General features: G+C 45.2%; 1 protein-coding gene across 1 annotated transcript in view; it reads left to right on the top strand.

The window, feature by feature from the left end:
• The window catches only part of LOC140427807 (vesicle transport protein SFT2B-like), a 63,311-nt gene extending 44,888 nt beyond the window's left edge, over nucleotides 1-18,423 (top strand). Inside the window, exons 5-8 of the mRNA XM_072513481.1 lie at nucleotides 10,459-10,494; nucleotides 10,590-10,648; nucleotides 13,255-13,284; nucleotides 14,926-18,423. Coding sequence (XP_072369582.1) covers nucleotides 10,459-10,494; nucleotides 10,590-10,648; nucleotides 13,255-13,284; nucleotides 14,926-14,965 — 165 coding nt within the window. The 3' untranslated portion in view covers nucleotides 14,966-18,423. The remainder of the gene's footprint in view (nucleotides 1-10,458; nucleotides 10,495-10,589; nucleotides 10,649-13,254; nucleotides 13,285-14,925) is intronic.
• The last annotated feature ends 3,954 nt before the right edge of the window (nucleotides 18,424-22,377 follow it).

The following is a 22,377-nucleotide window of genomic DNA, read 5'->3' as shown; positions in this document are numbered from 1 at the left end:
CGAACTCAATGGCGGGAATGAACGGTATCATGGAAACCCTGAGGGAATTTGGCCGGTTTTCAGGATATAAATTGAACATGGCTAAGGGCGAGGGGGCAGGAGAGTAGACTGAAGGGGTTGCTGTTCAGGCTGGTAGGAGAAAGCTTCAGATACTTGGGGATACAGGTGGCACGGGACTGGGGCAAGTTGCATAAGCTCAACCTTTCCCGACTGGTGGGAGGAGGTTCGGAGTTGAGATGCGCTCCCGCTGTCACTAACGGGGAGGGTGCAGACGGTTAAGATGACGATTCTCCCGAGATTCTTGTTCGTATTTCAGTGTCTCCCCATTTTCATCCCGAGGTCCTTCTTTAAGAGGCTGAATAAAATTACCCTGGGATTTGTCTGGGTGGGAAAGTCCCCGCGGATGAGGAAGGTGATGCGCAAAAGGAACAGAGGGGAAGGGGGGCTGGCGTTGCCAAACTTCAGCAACTATTACTGGGCCACCAACATAGCGATGATAAGGAAATGGATGGCGGGTGCGGGGTCGGTTTGGGAGCGGATGGAGGCTGCTTCGTGCAGGGGCACTAGCTTAGCAGCCCTGGTTACGGCGCCTCTGCCGCTCCCGCCGCGTGGTATGCCACCAGCCCGATAGTGGTAGCGGCTCTTCGGATCTGGGGCCAGTGGAGGAGGCATATAGGGGAAGTGAAAGCATCAGTGTGGACCCCAATCTGCGGCAATCACCGATTTGCCCCGGGGAACATGGACGGCGGATATAGATTGTGGCGGAGGGCGGGGATTGCGAGGGTGGGTGATCTGTTCTTGGAAGGGAGCTTCCCGAGCATGAGGGCGTTGGAAGAGAAGTTTGGGCTGGCAGGAGGGAATGACTTTAGATACTTACAGGTGCGGGATTTTGTGCGCAGGCTGGTGCCGTCCTTCCCACGCCTTCCGCCAAAGGGGAGGCAGGACAGGGTAGTGTCGAAGGGAGAGGTAGGTGAGGGTAGAGTCTCAGATATTTACAAAGAACTAATGGGAGCAGAGGATACACAGACTGAGGACCTGAAGCTTAAGTGGGAGGAGGAGCTCGCGGGGGAGATGGAGGACGGTATTTGGGCAGAAGCTCTGAGCAGAGTAAACACGACCGCAACATGCGCCGGGCTCAGCCTGATCCAGTTTAAGGTCGTGCACCGGGCCCACATGACAGTGGCCCGGATGAGTAAATTCTTCGGTCTGGAGGACAAGTGTACCAGATGCGCCAGTGGGCCGGCTAATGACGTGCACATGTTCTGGTCGTGCCCTAAACTCTGGGGGTATTGGCAGGGATTTGCCGTCATCATGTCCCGCGTTTTGAAAACTGGGATGGTAATGAGTCCTGAGGTGGCAATCTTTGGGGTGCCGGAGGACCCGGGAGTCCAGGAGGAGAAGGAGGCCAACGTCTTGGCCTTTGCTTTCCTGGTAGCCTGGCGACGAATACTGTTGGCCTGGAGGGACTCAAGGCCCCCGAGGGCTGAGGTATGGCTATCGGACATGGCGAGCTTTCTCGGTCTAGAGAAAGTTAAGTTCGCCTTGAGAGGTTCACTATGGGGGTTTGCCCGGAGGTGGTAGCCATTCATTGACTTCTTCGCGGAGAATTAATCGTCAGCAAGGTGGGGGGGGGGGGGTAGGGTAGAGTAGAGTAGGGGGTGGTTTAGGCAGGTCCTTGCGAGAATGGAGTCGTGGTTTGTACTATGCGTTATTTGCTTTTCTTTTTGTCCAGTACTATACAATGTCATTGTTTTATATGCCAAAAATACCTCAATAAAAATTGTTTATAAAAAAAAAAAGAGTAGAGGTGGGATCACGGTCCTGGACCCAGTGGGGGTGGATGAGGTGTTTAAGGACCTTTACAGCAAATTATATGAGTCTGAACCCCCGGCTGGGGTGGAGGGGATGAGGCAGATTTTGGGTCAGTTGAGGTTCCCGAGGGTGGATGAGGATCTGATGGAAGGGCTGGGAGCCCCAATTGAAATTGAGGAAATAATGGAGGGGCTGGAGGGCATGCAGTCGGGCAAGGCCCCAGGGCCGGATGGCTACCCGGTGGAATTCTATAAGACGTTTTCGGAGATATTGAGCCCACTGCTGGTGAGGACATTTAATGGAGCAAGTGAGAAGGGAGTCCTCCCCCCAACAATGTTGCAGGCCTCATAGAATTTATCATAGAATTTACAGTGCAGAAGGTGGCCATTCGGCCCATCGAGTCTGCACCGGCTCTTGGAAAGAGCACCCTACCCAAGGTCAACACCTCCACCCTATCCCCATAACCCAGTAACCCCACCCAACACTAAGGACAATTTTGGACACTAAGGGAAATTTATCATGGCCAATCCACCTAACCTGCACATCTTTGGACTGGGAGGAAACCGGAGCACCCGGAGGAAACCCACGCACACACGGGGAGGACGTGCAGACTCCGCACAGACAGTGACCCAAGCCAGAATCGAACCTGGGACCCTGGAGCTGTGAAGCAATTGTGCTATCCACAATGCTACCGTGCTGCCCAAACCTCGATTTCATTGATCCTGAAACAGGAGAAGGATCCGGAGCAATGCGGGTCATACAGGCCAATTTCCCTACTGAATGTGGACACCAAACTGCTGGCTAAGATATTGGCCCCAAGGATAGAGGCTTGTGTCCCAGAGGTGATAGGGGAAGACCAGACAGGATTTGTAAAGGGCAGGCAACTCATGGCCAATGTTCGAAGGCTTTTAAATGTTATTATGATGCCCTCAGAAGGAGAGGAGATGGAAGTGGTGGTCGCGATGAATGCGGAGAAGGCATTTGATCGGGTGGAGTGGGATCACCTGTGGGCGGTGCTGGGAAGGTTTGGTGAGGGCTTCGTTGACTGGGTGCGGTTGCTCTATCAGGCACCAGACGCGAGTGTGCATATGAACCGGTTGAGGTCTGGGTATTTTAAACTACACCGAGGGACGAGACAAGGGTGTCCCTTCTCCCCGCTACTGTTTGCTCTGGCCATAGAACCACTGGAAAGGGCTGGTTCAGGTGGGGATGGAGCACCATGTCTCGCTTTACGCAGATGACCTGCTCTTGTATATTTCAGACCCGTTGGAGGGGATGGGGGAAGTTATGCAGATCCTAGGGGAATTTGGTAATTTTTCGGGGTATAAATTGAACATGGGGAAAAGCGAAATGTTCGCGATCCAGGCAAGAGGGCAGGAGAAGAGTCTTGGAGAGCTGCCGTTTAAAATGGTAGGAAGGAGCTTTCGATATCTGGGTTCAGAGGTGGCTCGGCAATGGGGGGCACTGCACATCGGTTTGTACCGGGTATGCTGGATGGAGGGTTCCGGAGATGGCAATGGGCAGGAATTAGGAGAATGGGGGATCTATTTATAAACAGGAGATTCCCCAGCTTGAGAGCCTTTGAGGATAAATTTGAACTGCCAGCAGGGAATGGGTTTAGGTATCTGCATGTACTAGACTTTTTGAGAAGACAGGTTCCTGCCTTGCCGCTGCTGCCGCCATGGGGGATACAAGACAGAGTGGTCTCCGGTACCTGGGTGGGAGAGGGGAACGTATCAGATATCTACCAGCAACTTTTGGAATCAGAGGAAACTCCCTTGGAGGAGCTCAAGGGCAAGTGGGAAGACGCGCTAGGTGGAGAGATAGAGGCGAGTCTGTGGGCAGATGCCCTAAGCAGGGTTAATACATCCTTATCATGTGCTATGCTTAGCCTGATACAGTTTAAGATAGTCCACCGGACACACATGACGGTGGTCCGGATGTGCAAGCTTTTTGGGGTAGAAGACAGGTGTGTGAGGTGTGCGAGAAACCCAGCAAATCATCTCCACATGTTTTGGGCATGCCCGAAGCTTAGAGGGTTTTGGCAGGGTTTTGCTAAGGCGATGTCCACTGTGCCGAGTCCAGAAGGGGCGATCTTTGGAGTGTCAGAAGAGCCGGGAGTCCAGGGCGTGAAAGAGGCCGACGCCTTGGCCTTTGCCGCCCTGGTAGCCCGGAGATGGATCCTATTAATGTGGAGGGACTCAAATCCCCCAAGTGAGAGACCTGGGTTAGTGACATGGCTGGGTTTCTCAGTCTCGAGAAAATAAAGCTCGCCTTAAGAGGGTCAATGTTAGGGTTCACCAAAGGGGGAATGGGGGGACGGACTGTTGTTTTATGGTTGGGGTGTGTGAAGATTGTGATGTGGCGGAAATGTTTATTGTACCATGTTTATATCGCTGTTATTATTATAAAAATTGCAAACACCCTAACAAAACATTTTTTTAAATGAAAAAATTCATATCTATATTTTCATACCCAAATTTTGGTAAAATAAATGATTAGCAGCCGAAGATGAAGACCACAGATTTAGAATTGCACTTCCGGCAAGAGTGGAAGTTTAAAAGGTTCTGAAAGTGCTGCCGTTTGGAGAAAATGTTAATCAACCTGTCTTTTATTCTGCAAACTACAAATTTCGATTTGAACAGTTATTTAACAAAAGTTTGTCAGCACAATAATTTTCCTATGAAGACCCAGTTATCAACTATGTACAGAAATGGAGACTTCCGGGTGCGGCTATGCAGAGCTAGGTCGCATATTCGGCAGCTCCTGCTTGGAACGGACTTTTGGGCTCTTTTACAGGGCCCCCACGGCATTTGTTTGACATTTCCCGGTGTGGGAAGAAGGCTGCAATATTCCCCCGACAGTGTCCCCCAGGAAGGGTATGTCTCTGGGTTGCCAGACACGGCAGAAACAGTAAAACATTTGGCTGCAACTGCAGGATAAACAGGGCCTCTTCCAGCATGCAGGCGGGGGAAGGGCAAGCTTAAAGCTGCAAGCTGACCTGAGGGCCTGTATCAAAGGTGAATTCTAGCAGCAGAGGGAACAACTGTGAAAAGATCTCATCAAGGCCACTGAAGGGACTTCCGGTTGCGGTGATGCCTAGCTAGCCGCACGTTTCGGCGGCTCCAGCTCCGACGGACCTTCGGGCTCTTTTAAGAGCCCCAACGGGGAATTTTTCGACGAAGCAACCCGGTGTGGGGTGTGTGAGAAGGGAGTCCCCCCCAAACGAAGGAGGAAAAAACCGGCGGCGGCGGCTGCAGCGCGAGGAATCGTCGACCAAAGGGTCAGAAAGAGAGAAGTACAAGATGGCGGCGGAGAAAGCGCAGGTGACATGGGGGCCTGAGCAGGATGAAATTGTGAGACGGTGCGTGGAGCTGCTGAAGAGGGAGGTGCTGACCCCGTTGCTACAGGCAATTGAGGGGCTCAAGGAGACACTAAAGACCCAGGAGACAGAGCTCCGCGTGGTGGAGCAGAAGGTGACAGATATTGAGGACGAGATCCTGGGCCTGGCAGTTAAGACACAGGCGCACGAGGCACTTCATAAAAAGTGTACTGAAAGGATCGAGGCCCTAGAAAATGGAGCGCGAAGGAAGAACCTTCGGATACTGGGTCTCCCTGAGGGTGTGGAAGGAGTGGACTGTGGAGCGTACGCAAGTACGATGCTGAGCTCACTGATGGGTGCTGAGGCCCCTACGGGCCCCTTGGAGGTGGAGTGGGCAAATCGGATTCCGGCGAGAAGACCAAAAGCGGCAGAACCGCCCAGGGCGATAATCGTGCGATTTTACCGCCTTAAGGATAGAGAAGAGGTCCTGAGATGGGCTAAAAAGGTGCAGAGTAGCAGATGGGAGAATGCAGTGGTACGGGTATACCAGGATTGGAGTGCGGTGGTGGCGAGAAGGAGGGCGAGCTTCAACCGAGCCAAAGAGGTGTTGCATAAAAGGAAGGTGAAGTTTGGGATGCTGCAGCCGGCAAGACTATGGGTCACGTATCAGGAGAGACACCATTATTTCGAGACGGCGGAGGAAGCATGGACCTTCATCAAAGAAGAGAAATTGGATCGGAACTGAGGGACTGATGCTGCAGGAAATGTTATTGTTAATGTTATGGTTGAAGTTAATTGAGAAGTAAATTGGGAAGGGGGGAGACATTGGGGGAATGTGGGTGCCGGTGAGGGGGGAAAGACGGGACATAGTTGGAGAATGGGGAGGGGGAGGGGAAAGGGAGCTGCGCCATAAGAGGCGGGTCAGGTAAAGGGATGTTCCCGCGCCAGAAAGAATAAGGCGGGAAGACAGGCGCAAGGCGGATGGGAGTTCCCCACACGGGGGGGTCGAGGAGTGAGCAGGAGTAGCCGGGGTCAGTTGAAGTCAGCTGACTTACAGAAGTAATATGGGGGAGCAATCATGCTAGGAAGAGATCTAGCGGGGTGGGGGTGGGGGGGGGGGGGCGGGACGGGATGACAACTGGGTTGCTGCTGCGGAAATCCAAAAGGAAATGGCTAAAGAGTGGGTGGGCGGGGATGGTGTGCGACGCTGGGGGAGCGAGCGGGAGCGCGGAGGCGGGATATGGGACTGGCCTAGAGAAGGTAATGGCTAGTCGACACGGGAGGGGGGCAGGTAGCCCCCTAGTGAGGCTGATCACGTGGAACGTGAGAGGCCTGAACGGACCGATAAAAAGGGCCCGAGTGCTCGCGCATTTGAAAGGACTAAGGGCAGACGTGGTTATGCTCCAAGAGACTCACCTAAAGGTGGCGGACCAAGTTAGGTTAAGGAAAGGATGGGTGGGACAGGTGTTCCACTCAGGACTGGACGCAAAGAATAGAGGGGTGCCCATTTTGGTGGGGAAACGGGTAGCATTTGAAGCAAAGAACATCGTAGCAGATAGCGGAGGTAGATATGTAATGGTGAGTGGCAGGCTGGAGGGAATGGAGGTCGTGTTGGTTAATGTGTATGCCCCAAACTGGGACGATGCGGGATTTATGAGACGGATGCTGGGGCGTATACCGGACCTGGAGGTAGGAAACTTGATTTTAGGAGGGGACTTTAATACAGTGCTGGATCCGGGGCTAGATAGATCCAGCTCAAGGACCGGAAGAAGGCCGGCAGCGGCCAAGGTACTTAAGGGGTTTATGGACCAAATGGGGGGAGTGGATCCATGGCGATTTCTTAGACCTAGGGCTAGGGAGTTTTCCTTCTTCTCCCATGTCCATAAAGTGTACTCCCGGATAGATTTTTTTTGTTTTGGGAAGGTCGTTGATCTCTAGGGTGGAAGAAGCTGAATACTCAGCCATAGCGGTTTCGGATCATGCCCCACATTGGGTGGACCTGGAATTAGGAGAGGAAAGGGAGCAGAGAACACTCTGGCGATTAGATGATGGCGGATGAGGGAGTGTGTGCAAGAGTGCGGGGGTGTATTGAGAGATACCTGGAGGTCAATGACGACGGCGAGGTCCCTGTGGGAGTGGTATGGGAAGCACTAAAAGCGGTGGTCAGAGGAGAGCTGATCTCCATTGGGGCCCACAAAAGGAAAACAGAGGCCAAGGAAAGGGAAAGATTACTGGGGGAGATTTTAAGGGTGGATAGGGAATTTGCAGAGACCCCGGAGGAGGAATTGTACAGGGAGAGGAGACGACTCCAGACGGAATTTGACCTTCTGACCACCAGAAAGGCGGAGGTACTGTGGAGGAAGGCACAGGGGAGGAGGTATGAATATGGGGAAAAGGCTAGTTGCCCGTTGGCTCATCAATTGCGAAAGAGGGCAGCAGCGAGGGAGATAGGAGGAATTAGAGACGAAAGGGGAGACACGGTGCGAAGGGCAGGAAAGATAAATGAGGTGTTCAAGACCTTTTATGAGGAACTGTATAGGTCTCAACCCCCAGAGGGAGAGGAGGGGATGCGGCAGTTCCTGGACCAATTGAGGTTCCCGAAAGTGGAGGAGCGGGGGGGTGGTAGGCCTGGGGGCACCGATTGGGGTGGACGAGGTTATTAAGGGACTGGGAAGCATGCAAGCAGGGAAGGCCCCGGGACCAGACGGGTTCCCGGTGGAATATTACAGAAAATATGTCGACTTGTTGGCCCCGTTGATGGTGAGGATGTTCAATGAGGCCAGGAAAGGGGGGACTCTACCCCCGACGATGTCAGAGGCGACGATATCGCTAATTTTGAAGAGGGACAAAGATCCATGGCAGTGCGGGTCCTATAGACCTATTTCACTATTGAACGTGGACGCCAAATTGCTGGCAAAGGTACTGGCATCGAGGATAGAGGACTGTGTCCCGGGGGTGGTGCACGAAGACCAGACAGGGTTCGTAAAAGGGAGACAACTGAATGTTAACGTGCGACGACTATTAGGGGTGATAATGATGCCCCCAGTGGAGGGGGAGGCAGAGATAGTGGCGGCAATGGACGCAGAGAAGGCATTTGATAGGGTGGAGTGGGAGTATTTATGGGAAGTGTTAAGGAGGTTTGGGAACGGGTTTATTAGCTGGGTTAGACTTCTTTATGGGGCTCCAACGGCAAGCGTAGTTACAGGTCGACATAGATCGGAGTATTTCCGACTATATAGGGGAACAAGACAGGGATGCCCGCTGTCTCCATTGTTGTTCGCGTTGGCAATTGAACCTCTGGCCATGGCGTTGAGAGACTCCAGGAAATGGAGAGGGGTGATTAGAGGGGGAGAAGAACACCGAGTCTCGTTATACGCGGATGACCTATTGTTATACGTGTCGGACCCAGCGGGGGGGGATGATAGAGGTTATGCGAATTTTGAGGGGGTTCGGGGATTTCTCTGGGTATAGGCTAAACATGGGGAAGAGTGAATTATTTGTGATACATCCAGGGGACCAGAGTAGAGAGATAGAAGGCTTGCCTCAAAGGAAAGTGGAAAGAAACTTCCGATACCTGGGGATTCAGATCGCTAGGAGCTGGGGAACCTTGCACAGACTTAATCTGACACGGTTGGTAGAACAAATGGAGGAGGACTTCAAGAGGTGGGACATGCAGCCTCTATCGCTGGCGGGCAGGGTGCAAGCAGTTAAGATGATGGTCCTCCCGAGGTTCTTATTTGTATTTCAATGTCTCCCTATACTAATCACTAAGACCTTTTTTAATAAAATAGACAGGAGCATCACGAGCTTCGTGTGGGCAGGGAAAGTTCCGAGAGTAAGGAGGGGGTTCCTTCAGCGTAGTAGGGACAGAGGATTGGCACTACCGAACTTGGGCGATTAATATTGGGCCGACAATGTGGCAATGATACGTAAATGGATGATGGAGGGTGAGGGAGCGGCGTGGAAAAGACTGGAGAGAAAGCCCTGTAGAGGGACGAGTTTAGAGGCGCTGGTGACGGCGCCGCTACCGATCTCACCTAAAAAGTTTACCACGAACCCGGTGGTGGCGGCAACATTGAATATCTGGGGACAGTGGAGGCGACAGAGAGGGGTGCGGGGAGCCCTGGTGGGGTCCCCAATCAGGAACAACCATAGGTTCGCCCCAGGAAGAATGGATGGAGGATTTCAGAGCTGGCACCAATTGGGATATAGGAGGGTGGGAGATTTATTTATAGATGGGACTTTTGCGAGCTTGGGAGCATTGGAGGAAAAGTATAAGTTGCCCCGGGGAAATTTCTTGAGATATATGCAGGTGAGGGCGTTTACTAGACAACAGGTGAGGGAATTTCCGTTGCTCCCGACACAGGGGATACAGGACAGGGTGCTTTCAGGGGTGTGGCTCGGAGAGGGCAAGGTGTCAGAGATTTACCGAGAGCTGAGGGAAGAGGGGGAGGAGTCGGTGGGCGAACTAAAAGGAAAGTGGGAAGAAGAACTAGGGGAGGAGATAGAGGAGGGTATGTGGGCTGATGCCCTAAGCAGGGTAAATTCCTCTTCCTCATGCGCCAGGCTTAGCCTGATTCAATTTAAGGTGCTACATAGAGCACACATAACGGGAGCAAGATTGAGCAGGTTCTTTGGAGTGGAGGACAAATGTGGGAGGTGTGGCGGGAGCCTGGCAAACCACGCACATATGTTTTGGGCGTGCCCGGCACTGGAAGGGTATTGGAAGGGAGTGACGGGAGTGATTTCGCGGGTGGTGAAGGCCCGGGTCAAACCAGGCTGGGGGTTAGCTCTATTTGGAGTTGCGGAAGAGCCGGGAGTGCAGGAGGCGAAAGAGGCCGACGTTGTGGCCTTTGCGTCCCTAGTAGCCCGGCGCAGGATCCTACTCATGTGGAAGGAGGCGAAACCCCCCGGACTGGAGGCCTGGGTAAATGATATGGCGGGGTTCATTAAACTGGAGCAAATAAAGTTTGCCCTGAGAGGATCGGCCCAAGGGTTCACCAGGCGGTGGCAGCCATTTCTCGACTACCTAGGGGAACGTTAGAGGGAAGACAGATGACCAGCAGCAGCAACCCAGGGGGAGGGGGGGGGGGGGGGGGGGGGGTTAGTTTAGTTTAGGTCAAAGATAAAGAGGTTTTGTTACTTGTGTATTGTTAAAAATTTCTGTATTATTGTTGCGTTTGTTTTGTAAGAGGGGAAAAATTGTTGTTTGGGGAAAAAAATTTCAATAAAACATATTTAAAAAAATAACTATGTACAGAAATGTTGAATGTAGTTGATGTATTCAGAGCCATTATCTCAAAGTGTGAAATCTTTTCTTGCAGGTTTGCCTTGTGTGCACACTATGCTCTGCATTTTGGGTATGTTTTGTTTATCTCTTAAATAGAAAAACATTGTTTGAGGCAGGTGATTCAGTTCATGAAATGACCTCATCTGTATTCACTTTCTATTACAGTGGAAGAAAGCAGCACTTGCTTTGATATTTTGTGTGCTGCAATTCTTTGCTATGGCCTGGTAAGCAAACATATATCTGCTGAAATTAAATAATTTATATTAGGTGTGAGACTTTTTTTGTCCATTTACATGCATGGCATAACTAATATACTTGTTTGGTGCTTTGCATGGTCATATACTGTAATTGAATTGGCTGCATGATTTTTCAACTTCATTGCAAAATGTGAGGAAAACTAGATCAAAATGGCATGCATTACATTACCAAAAAAAATCTGAAGGCAGCAGGGCAGCTAATCCTGTGCTCTAACCTTTCACTCACTAAAAATGTGTTTGACACTGCCTGATGTTCTATTTAACTTAAGAACCTGACCAAAGGGCTGGATTCAAAGAGAAGATGGTATCGTCTCCCAGTCTCATTATCATTAGTTTGGACAAGAGGGGTAATGAGTATGTAAATCTTATAAATTAAACAATATCAGCAAACAGTTTGGGGGAGGCAGTGCAAATATGGGAACCTTTCATTGGGTGCGCTGTTAGTGAACTAGGTCAACAACCTTTTGGACATACCTCAGCTGGCTGTGTGAAAGCTCCCAGGATTCTGTCAGAAGGTTAATTTTTTACAAAATATTTTTTGTAGAGTATCATTAAATAATGAAAGTTTGCCAGTTTTAATCTTAAAACTTGTATATTGCATTTTGTCATGTGCACATTCCGATATAGGAAACAAAATATACTGTTTGCTCTTTCCTATTGTCAGTAGCTGTACAAAATGTATTAAAGTAACCTCAAAAGATTACGCAATGTCTGTTCATGTCGCTAAAATGACAAGATGTTCTTCGCTTTCTCTGGTGAAAACGTCAGCTTGAACCATGAGTCAACTCCGTTTGGTCACTAACGTAACGTTCTTATTGTTAATGTATCTAATATTAATCATAATGTCAATCTGTGGCTGCATTTGCTAGTTGCTCTTTTTATTGAAGAGCTTTGTAAAGTGAGAGTCGCCAGTTCCAGGCACTCAATTGTAATTTCTTTTTTGAAAAATATTTTATTGAGGCATTTATATGTTTACATATCAAACACAACCACAAAACAAGCCAACAGGGCTGCAAATAACAAATCAACTAAATATCATGCCCCCCACCACCCCGCCCCCACATTCCCCAGCTCCTCTCCCTCCCCATTTTAACCCCCCGCCCCACTGCTGACATCTTAACTGTCCTCAAAAAGTCTATGAACGGCTGCCATCTCTGGGCAAACCCCACCACAGAACCTCTCAAGGCGAATTTGTATCTTTTCCAGCCTGAGAAACTCTGCCAGGTCACTCACCCACACACCTAGCTTCGGGGGGTCCGAGTCCCTCCATTCTAATAATATCCGTCTCCACGTCACCAGGGAGGCAAAGGCCAAAACATCGTCCTCTCTCGCCCCTTGGACTTCTGGGTCTTCTGACATTCCAAAGATCGCCACTTCTGGACTCGGGACCACCTTCACCTTCAGGACCACCGACATAACATCGGCAAACTCCTGCCAGAATCCCCCCCAGCTTCGGACACGCCCAAAACATATGGACATGATTTGCGGGCCCATCCGCACACTTCCCACACCTGTCTTCCACTCTTTCAAAAAGCTTGTTCATCCTGGCCACCGTCATGTGAACCCTGTGGACCACCTTAAACTGGATAAGGCTAAGCCTAGTGCACAATGAGGATGCATTCACCCTCCTCAGCCTCCTCCCACAGCCCAGCCTCTAACTCCCGACCCAACTCTTCCTCCCATTTGCGCTTCATTACCCATATCGGGGCTCACTCCCAATCCATCAACTCCTTGCAAATTTCTGACACCTTCCCCTCCCCTCCCCCTGTTCTTGACACCACCTTGTCCTGCAGCCCCTGGGGCGGCAGGTGAAGAAAGGATGGTACCTGCTTCTGGACAAAATCCCTCACCTGTAAATACCAGAACCAATTCCCGGTGGGCAACTCAAACTCCTCCACCAAGCCTGGAAAACTGCCCTCAACGAATAAATCCCCAAACAGCTCAATCCCACCCATTTAATTGTATAATTTTATAAGCGGAATTTTTGACCAGGATCATTAATTATTTTTCGAAGTTTGGACCCAAACATGTTCAATGTGCTTTTATGTTTTATTTATTTACAAGTTATTAGTAATTCTCTAATCACACGCTCCGCTCTTGACCTTTTCAGTTAGAATTAAGTATTTTTTCCTTCTGAGTGGCAAAGGTAGAAAAATGTTAAAGTTTGAGTGGAGGGGGATGCAAAGAAAAGCTAGTTGCAATCTTGATGTTAAAAAGGAGTATAATCTAGTTGCTTGTCATTACATAAGGGGCTGGATTCTCCGCCCCGCCACGCCACCTTGTTGCCTCAACCCGCCAGCGGGATTCTCCGTTACACCAGCCGGTCAATGCGGTTTCCCATTGTGGGGCAGCCCCACGCCGCCAGAACCCCCCCCCCCGCGCCTGCAAAACAGAGAATCCCGCCGACGGATAATCCCGCCCAGGGTGTGACAGTGGACATGGGGAAATCCATGCCTGGGCCTGATTTTTACTGTTGGCTGAAGTAAGATTGTTTTGAAGAAGCCACAAAGAATAAATAGTTCAGTGCACTATCAATACTCTAGTGACCCTTGTTTTCTTTTTTTTAATAACAGGTATAGTATTTCATACATTCCATTTGCACGGTGAGTTTTACAATGCAAATAAACTGTAATAACTGTGCACCTGAAAAGAAATAGAAAATACAAGAAATGGTGAAGTCCGTCAGTCTTAAAGAGAAAACTCATGGTAATGTTTTGGGTGCACCCTTCAACAGAACTGAAAATTGAAAGATGATAAACAAGCCATGTAAGAGCTGAATTTAAAAAAACCGAATAGTCTGCTTCCTTCCCAATTCAGATGATGCCTGGGTTCTCGGTATTTTACCTCCAAAGCAAAAAGGAGATAGCCAATTGTCATCAATTTAAGTTAATGTTGCTCTTTAATGACCATTCACCAGAGCCAATTCTGAAAATTCTTTGATCACGATATGGTTTTTCAGACACTGCTCAGTTACTTTAAAGAAAAACTTACATATAATTAACAGGTCAGACAGTAAATCTTTCTGAATTGGTTCTTAAGAAAGATCAATGAGCTAAATGTTAATTCTGTATCCCTTTTCAGAGGTTGCCTGACCTGCACATTTCTGGCATTTTCTGTTTTTATTTCAGATTTTCAGCATCTGCACTATTTTGCTTTTGTCGTAAATCTTTATGAAGTTTGAAAATATGCTGAAAAGGTCCATCTGATAAACTGCTGTTCCATTTAAAAGTGCTGTAATATTGTAAAACCCATTCCCGAATTTAGACTGCATTGTATTTAAGAGAAAATATGCTGCAGCTTTGAATAGGGAAGCTGAACTACCCTAATTCAGGGTACAGTGCTTTTACACTTTTTGTTTTGGTGGAAATGAGTGTGAGCAATTAACTCATGTATGCAACCTGTCTAATAAGATATGAATACGAAATAGTCTTTGTCAGCTTTGCCCAGTTGATACAACTGTTGTCTCTGAATCAGAAAGTTGTGGATTCCACCCCAAGCCAGTGCTAGAGTGCATATTTTAAATTGAAACTTCAGTGCAATACTGAAGGAGTGCTACATTGTTAAAGATGCCATGTTTCAGATGAGACTTGATAGCCCTCCCTTTATTGCTGTTCATGGTATCTTGCTGTGACCAATTTGGTTGTCACCTTTTCCTGTGTAACAACAACAGTACAATTTATATGAAAGTTCTGTATATCCCATGTGTTATTAGTCAAATGGATATATTAATACAATGTTTAATATCTACATTTACATCAATGTCCTCAAAGAACTGGTATCGTTCGTTGCTGCTAGCTTCTTGTCAGGCATCTACCCATTCTCCCTCAATCACAGGACAGACTCTGGTTATCACCTACTGTTGCACTTGCAGGCTAGTTGTGCATGTAACTTCTCTGCTGTTCATTAAACTTAACTATCTCATGACCCCACCATAACACTTCAGGCTGTACCTGTTGCCAAAGGAGACCTTGTTGGTTGTAGAAAACAGATTTGGTAAATATGATTGTATTTCCTATGGAAATGTATAATATTCTCAAGTATTGACCAAACTACTTTAGATAAAATTTAAAAAATCTCGTGATAGGTTCTCACCTAGCTTGAAAAGTTTTAAATCATTACAGAGCATAAATCATGGTTTAAATAGTTTGGGAAGCATTTTAACGATCTGTGTTCAAAAATGCCAAATATTGTTTTTCTAAATGATTAAATGCATGAAGTGACATTTGAATTTCTTCATTTTACAGAGATGCAGTGATAAAGTGCTTTACAACATGTTTGGCATGAAAACAATGTTACCCTGAAGATGGAGCATTGTGATAAAAGTGGAGCATCTGCTAACATCGGTTTTTTTGTACCTGTTTACACAAGATCACAAGTTTCTCTTAAGTGTCTTAATGCGTGCCATTGTAATGCATGCTGCCATTAATTCTAATTCTTTCTTAAAGCATAGCTTCATATTCACAATTGGAAAATTTACAAATATTGGTATACATAATTTATTATAACCCCAATGTTAATTTCTAATTTCTCAATTATTTTAAAAGGGTGATCATTATCCTAAATCTGATGTAATATTTTTAAGTAAGGATATGACCAATACATGTCCATACCTTAATCACTATATGACTATTCAGATATTGCGCAGTCATTTAAATAAGAAGCACACAAGGATTCAAATGAATCTAACATGGATTGTAAGTCTTTCAGAAATGCTGCTACAACTTGTACTTTTGCAAATGCATCTGGGGTGTGTTGGCTTAATTAGTGAAATCTCAAATGAAGAAATTGAAAACACTGCAAATTTTTTAATGCTTATAATTGTGTTAAACATTATTCCCTCAGTACTGGCCAAAGTGTGATTTTTGAAGTTGTAACCTCATTGCCTTAATTACGTGGATAGCACAAATATTTTTTGAAACTTGTGGTTTTTGCAAAAATGCATAAGATGTAACTGTTGAGCCTGGTAACAACTAAAGATTGTCTTGTTTCATTTCCAAAACAAATATCCAACGATCATGAAAAATAATTTACATCCCAAGTAAAATACTAATAATAGTGCCTTCATTTTGGAGAATTCAAGCAGATACATTCCTGATCTTTAGCTGCAGTCCACCACACTTGGACTATTGTCAACTTACTGGTCTCTAGAAAATTGTGAAATCTACTAAATAACTTTTGTAATGCATTGTTATGACCTATTGGATGTTTTGTGTGCAGGTTACAGATATGCCTTTTGTATCAGTATATGTACATCTTTAATGCACAGTAGAAGCTGACAAAATTATGTCCAGTGCATTACTGTATAATCTCATTGGAGGAAAATTTAATACAGGTGTGTTCAACATTATATTACTATTTTGGGAAGCACTTTTTAATGCTAATTACTTCTAAACCCTGTAATTTTGGTAAACTACTTTTTTGACTATTGCAACACCTTCGCAGCAGCACTTTCCCTCTCCCATAAGAATATATTTACCAAAAATCCAGTGATCAGTAGATACAATTTACATCTCAAGGAAAATACCAATAATAATGCTTGCTTTTTAATGGAGTTAGGTTGATGAGCAGGACAGATGCTTAGCTGTTCCAGCTGTATGCCAATAATGTTCTGACCTCAAACAACAGTGTACATCTTTGTGCACAGTTTTGAGTTTAAGACTTTCTATTCTGGTTATGAAGTTTTGACTTTATAGACTCTTGTTTGAAGTGAATGTGAAAAAGGTTCCCAGAGAATTTACATCAGTTTTCCATTATCAATTTTAGTAAAAGTTAATGGGGATCAAGTTAATAGATTATTCCAGAGGCAATGTAATTGTGGTGTCTAGTATTTATGGAAATAATTAAAGATTGAGGCATTTTTTGAGATCAAGGATGACTGGATAACGCTTCTAGTTTGTGAACAGTTTTCTACATCAATAATGACTTGCAACAGCATCTTTAACATAAACAAACATCCCTAGTTGCTTCAAAGTTGGATTGTGTGTGCTTTTATAGTTTGTTTTTATTTTTGCTCTTATCATTTCCCCTCCCTTTTTGTATGATCTATTGTATATTTGGTAGTACGGACATTCAAATATTTTCAATTTTCTACTGCATTTGTACGTAATCAGAGAATTTCTTGTACGTCAATTTTGTAATAAGTACTCGAAGCTGCCTGTATTTGAGAAATTAGTGCCTTAGAGCACGTGTGCATTTTGGGATTGTTACGATGTGCTTATTTTTCAGCTACTTTGTTTAGAACCAAACTTAAATCTCAATTGCATTGTCTTAACTACTGTTAAACTGATTTAAATTAATGGTTTCATATTTTTGAAATGTTCTATCTCTGACTATTGAAACTTTACCAGTCAATCACCTTGAAAGCATTTGAACATTAAATTACATTTTGTCATAACAACATCATTGTTCAGTCATAAGTTTACGAAAATTGAAACTGCATTTTTCAAATGTAACTTTCAAGGACACCAAATCCAGTTGTTGTACTCAACACTGCTTCAGCTGAACTCAGTACAGGCTGGAGAACAAACTTCAAGTTGACCTAATCTGTCAGACTCAAATTCCAGTGGGCAATCATGAAAGTCTGCATACTGCCTTTAATGAAAGTTTCTACTGTATATGTGGATGAAATGTGCACCATTATTTTCCTTTATCCTGTTCTACTATTTGGAGTTCCCATTGTGTTTTTCAAAGCAATGATTGATACATAAATCTTAAAAATGTAGGTGCAAAATATATTTTTCAAAACTCAAAGTTCCATGCTTGTGGACACATGATGAACATTTTCTTGAGCTTGCAAATATTATTTTCCTAATTTAGCATGCACATTCTTTGAGCTTCATGAAATAATTTATGCTCATGACATGAAGATGCTGCTATCTTTGCCTATTTTTTGAATTGTTTGCTGTAGTTATTACCTGTATTTCAAAGAATAGTATTTGCACTGGTTACAAATGGAATACTATGTCTTCTCTTTGAACCATTTTTATGTTTCAAATCTCTTTTGGTTAAATGTATTATGTAATTTAGCATGATTTGGGGGAGCTCCAATTAAATTCAACCTTTAACTTGTATGTTTTCAAGAAAGAGGTCTTACAACACCAGGTTAAAGTCCAACAGGTTTGTTTCAAACACTAGCTTTCGGAGCACTGCTCCTTCCTCAGGTGAAAGGAGCCGTGCTCTGAAAGCTAGTGTTTGAAACAAACCTGTTGGACTTTAACCTGGTGTTGTAAGACTTCTTACTGTGCTCACCCCAGTCCAACGCTGGCATTTCCACATCATGTTTTCAAGAAAAATTGCAGACTAATATACGAGATTGTTTTCATTTTCAATGTTGACTAATGAAATGAAGGAGGTATTAGAGAAGGATATTGTATGCAGAGTTTTAAAAAGTTGTCTCACTCCATTTCGATTGAGTATGCACTGGCACTTGCTTGTAGCGACAGCTGGCTTCGGACCTGTGTGCAACAGTTCAGCATTAATATGTTCAAATTTCTAGCATGATTTGAGTAAATGGTGAAGTTATATTTATAGAAGTGTTAATTCTATAATGAGTGTATGTTTGGAATCATTTTAATTTTTCTCCATATTGGTGTGGGGGAATAGGTTCAATTGTGTATAGCTTGGTGTATAGTGAATAAAAGAAAATCGAATGACACCAGCTCGTTTTCTTTTTGCAAAAAGATGCACAACGTGTGTACACTGGTGTTACTGCTCCCTTTCATTAAAATAGTTGTTTGGCTTCATCTCATTGTACCAGAGTACATTTTTCTTTCTTGAATAGAAAATCAATTTTAGTTGGCTCAATTCCAGTAGTTTTTGGTACAAACGGTGGTTTCAACTTTCTCGTCATGAACGGTTACAGAATTTAAAAGGCTAATTGAATGCAATAGTCTATCTAGAGAACCTATATGTTGGGAAGAAGTCATGCTTCAGCTATATGAAGCACTGGTTAGACCATACCAAGTACTGACGGTTCTGGGCACCACCCCTTGGGAATGATATGTTCGCCATAGAACATAGAACAATACAGCGCAGTACAGGCCCTTCGGCCCACGATGTTGCACCGAAACAAAAGCCATCTAACCTACACTATGCCATTATCATCCATATGTTTATCCAATAAACTTTTAAATGCCCTCAATGTTGGCGAGTTCACTACTGTAGCAGGTAGGGCATTCCACGGCCTCACTACTCTTTGCGTAAAGAACCTACCTCTGACCTCTGTCCTATATCTATTACCCCTCAGTTTAAAGTTATGTCCCCTCGTGCCAGCCATATCCATCCGCGGGAGAAGGCTCTCACTGTCCACCCTATCCAACCCCCTGATCATTTTGTATGCCTCTATTAAGTCTCCTCTTAACCTTCTTCTCTCCAACGAAAACAATCTCAAGTCCATCAGCCTTTCCTCATAAGAATTTCCCTCCATACCAGGCAACATCCTGGTAAATCTCCTCTGCACCCGCTCCAAAGCCTCCACGTCCTTCCTATAATGCGGTGACCAGAACTGTACGCAATACTCCAAATGCGGCCGTACCAGAGTTCTGTACAGCTGCAACATGACCTCCCGACTCCGGAACTCAATCCCTCTACCAATAAAGGCCAACACTCCATAGGCCTTCTTCACAACCCTATCAACCTGGGTGGCAACTTTCAGGGATCTATGTACATGGACACCTAGATCCCTCTGCTCATCCACACTTTCAAGAACTTTACCATTAGCCAAATATTCCGCATTCCTGTTATTCCTTCCAAAGTGAATCACCTCACACTTCTCTACATTAAACTCCATTTGCCACCTCTCAGCCCAGCTCTGCAGCTTATCTATATCCCTCTGTAACCTGCTACATCCTTCCACACTATCGACAACACCACCGACTTTAGTATCGTCTGCAAATTTACTCACCCACCCTTCTGCGCCTTCCTCTAGGTCATTGATAAAAATGACAAACAGCAACGGCCCCAGAACAGATCCTTGTGGTACTCCACTTGTGACTGTACTCCATTCTGAACATTTCCCATCAACCACCACCCTCTGTCTTCTTTCAGCTAGCCAATTTCTGATCCACATCTCTAAATCACCCTCAATCCCCAGCCTCCGTATTTTTTGCAATAGCCTACCGTGGGGAACCTTATCAAACGCTTTGCTGAAATCCATATACACCACATCAACTGCTCTACCCTCGTCTACCTGTTCAGTCACCTTCTCAAAGAACTCAATAATGTTTGTGAGGCATGACCTACCCTTCACAAAGCCATGCTGACTATCCCTGATCATATTATTCCTATCTAGATGATTATAAATCTTGTCTCTTATAATCCCCTCCAAGATTTTACCCACTACAGACGTGAGGCTCACCGGTCTATAGTTGCCGGGGTTGTCTCTGCTCCCCTTTTTGAACAAAGGGACCACATTTGCTGTCCTCCAGTCCTCTGGCACTATTCCTGTAGCCAATGATGACATTGGCCTTGGAGGGAGTGCAGCACAAATTTATCAACATGGTACCTGGACTCCCAAGAGTTAAATTACAAGAAAAGATTATAGAAATTAGGGTTGTATTTCCTGGAATTTAAAGGGTGAGGGGATGATTGAAGTTTCAATGTATTAAGGGAACAATTAGGGCTGACTGGGAGAAGCTATTTCTGCTGAATGGGGAGTCTATGATTTGAGGAAATAGTCTAAAAATTAGAGCCTGGCCTTTTAGAAATGAAATTAGGAAGCACTTCCACATGCAAATGTTGGTACAAATTTGGAATACTTCTGCAAACAGCAAACATCTTGGCCCCAAGACATCACTGCAGGAGTTCCTGAGGGCTGTGCCCTAGGTCTAACCACTTTGACTTTACTTCCATTAGAAAAACAAAATTGGAAATAAAAGCTGATTGTCCCACTTTCTCAATGCAACCCTCCAAACATGGGATAGGATAAGAGTCCGTTCTTGTAACTGCATTAACCTTTCTATAGCCCCCACACAACTGTTGGGTACCGTCTGGTTTTGGTACCACCATTATGGGTGAGCTCCATTGGCTGCATCCCACTTCAATTATGCCATTTTTAAGCATACTCTCAATCTCTTAACCTGTGCCAATTTTAACGGGTTAAGTCTATATGGATGTTGTTTGATTGGAACAGCATTTCCCACATCTACATCATGTATAGCCATTTTAGTACTTCCCAATTTTTCTCCACAAACGTGCCCATGTGATATCAATGACTCGGGTCAATTTGTTTTTCCTCTGGAAGGTAACTCAACAATTTATCCCAATTTTTAAGAACATCCTCATTTTCCAATTTAATTTCAGGTATGTCAAATTCACAGTCATCTGGATTTGGTTCATCACTTTGAATTAGAATCATTAAAACCACCTCCTTTTTCTCTGCTTCCCTTTCAAAGTACCTTTTAAGCATATTCACATGACACTCGGTGAGTCTTCCTTCTATCTGGTGTTTTTACCACATAATTCACCTCACTTAATTTCCTTTCAATCTGATAAGGTCCACAAAACCTTGCTTTTAAAGGCTCCCCTACCAATGGTAACAACACTAAAACTTTATCTCCACTGGCAAAACTACGAACTTTGGATTTCTTGTCCGTTACCCGTTTCATCACATTTTGTGCAACTTTTAAATGTTGTCTAGCCAATTCACCTGCTCTATTTAATCGTTCCCTAAAATCTGACACGCAATCCAATAATGTAATTTTCTATTTCTCACTCACCAACTTTTCCTGAATCAATTTAAGTGGTCCTCTTACCTCATGACCAAAAATTAGTTCAAAAGGACTAAATTTGGTTGACTCATTAGGAGCATCCCTAATTGCAAACAGGACGAATGGAATTCCTTTATCCCAATCCTCTGGATAATTTTGACCATACACCCTCAACATTGTCTTTAATGTCTGATGCCACCTTGCTAACACTCCCTGTGATTCTGGATGGTACGCAGTTGATTTAAATTGTTTTATTCCTAAGCTATTCATTACTTCTTTGAATAACCTTGATGTAAAATTTGATCCTTGATCCGATTATATTTCTGTGGGTAGTCCATATCTTGTAAAGAATTTAAGTAATTCCTCCACAATCATTTTAGCTGTAATATTACGTACTGGAATGGCCTCTAGAAACCTAGTAGACACATCCATTATAGTCAAAAGATATTGATTCCCACTTTTTGTTTTAGGAAGCGGTCCTACGCAATCAATTAGGACCCTTGTAAAAGGTTCCTCAAATGCTGGAATGGGTATTAAGGGTGCTGGTTTCATCACTGCTTGAGGTTTCCTTATCACTTGACATGTGTGACATGATTGACAAAATTTAACTACATTTTTATGTAGTCCAGGCCAATAAAAATGTTTCTGGATTTTAGCTTGAGTTTTCCTTGTTCCCAAATGACCTCCCACTGGTACCTCATGTGCAACTCGCAACACCTCCTTTCTATACCCTACCGGCAATACTACTTGATGAACTTCTGCCCACTTTTCATCCGCCTGCATATGTACAGGTCTCCGTTTTCTCATCAAGACATCACTTTTACAGTAATAGCACTCTGGTATGCACTCAGATTCCTCTTCCGTACATGTTTTCTGATACATCCGTTTTATTTCTACATCTTTTTGTTGTAACTCCGCCAATTTTCCTGAACTAAAAATATCCGCCTCATCCTCCACCTGTTCTTGTTCTTTTTCAACCATCTGATCAAA

This window comes from Scyliorhinus torazame, chromosome 8, assembly GCF_047496885.1.
Source record: "Scyliorhinus torazame isolate Kashiwa2021f chromosome 8, sScyTor2.1, whole genome shotgun sequence".
Lineage (NCBI taxonomy): Eukaryota > Metazoa > Chordata > Chondrichthyes > Carcharhiniformes > Scyliorhinidae > Scyliorhinus > Scyliorhinus torazame.
This window is presented reverse-complemented; position numbering and strand designations above follow the sequence as displayed.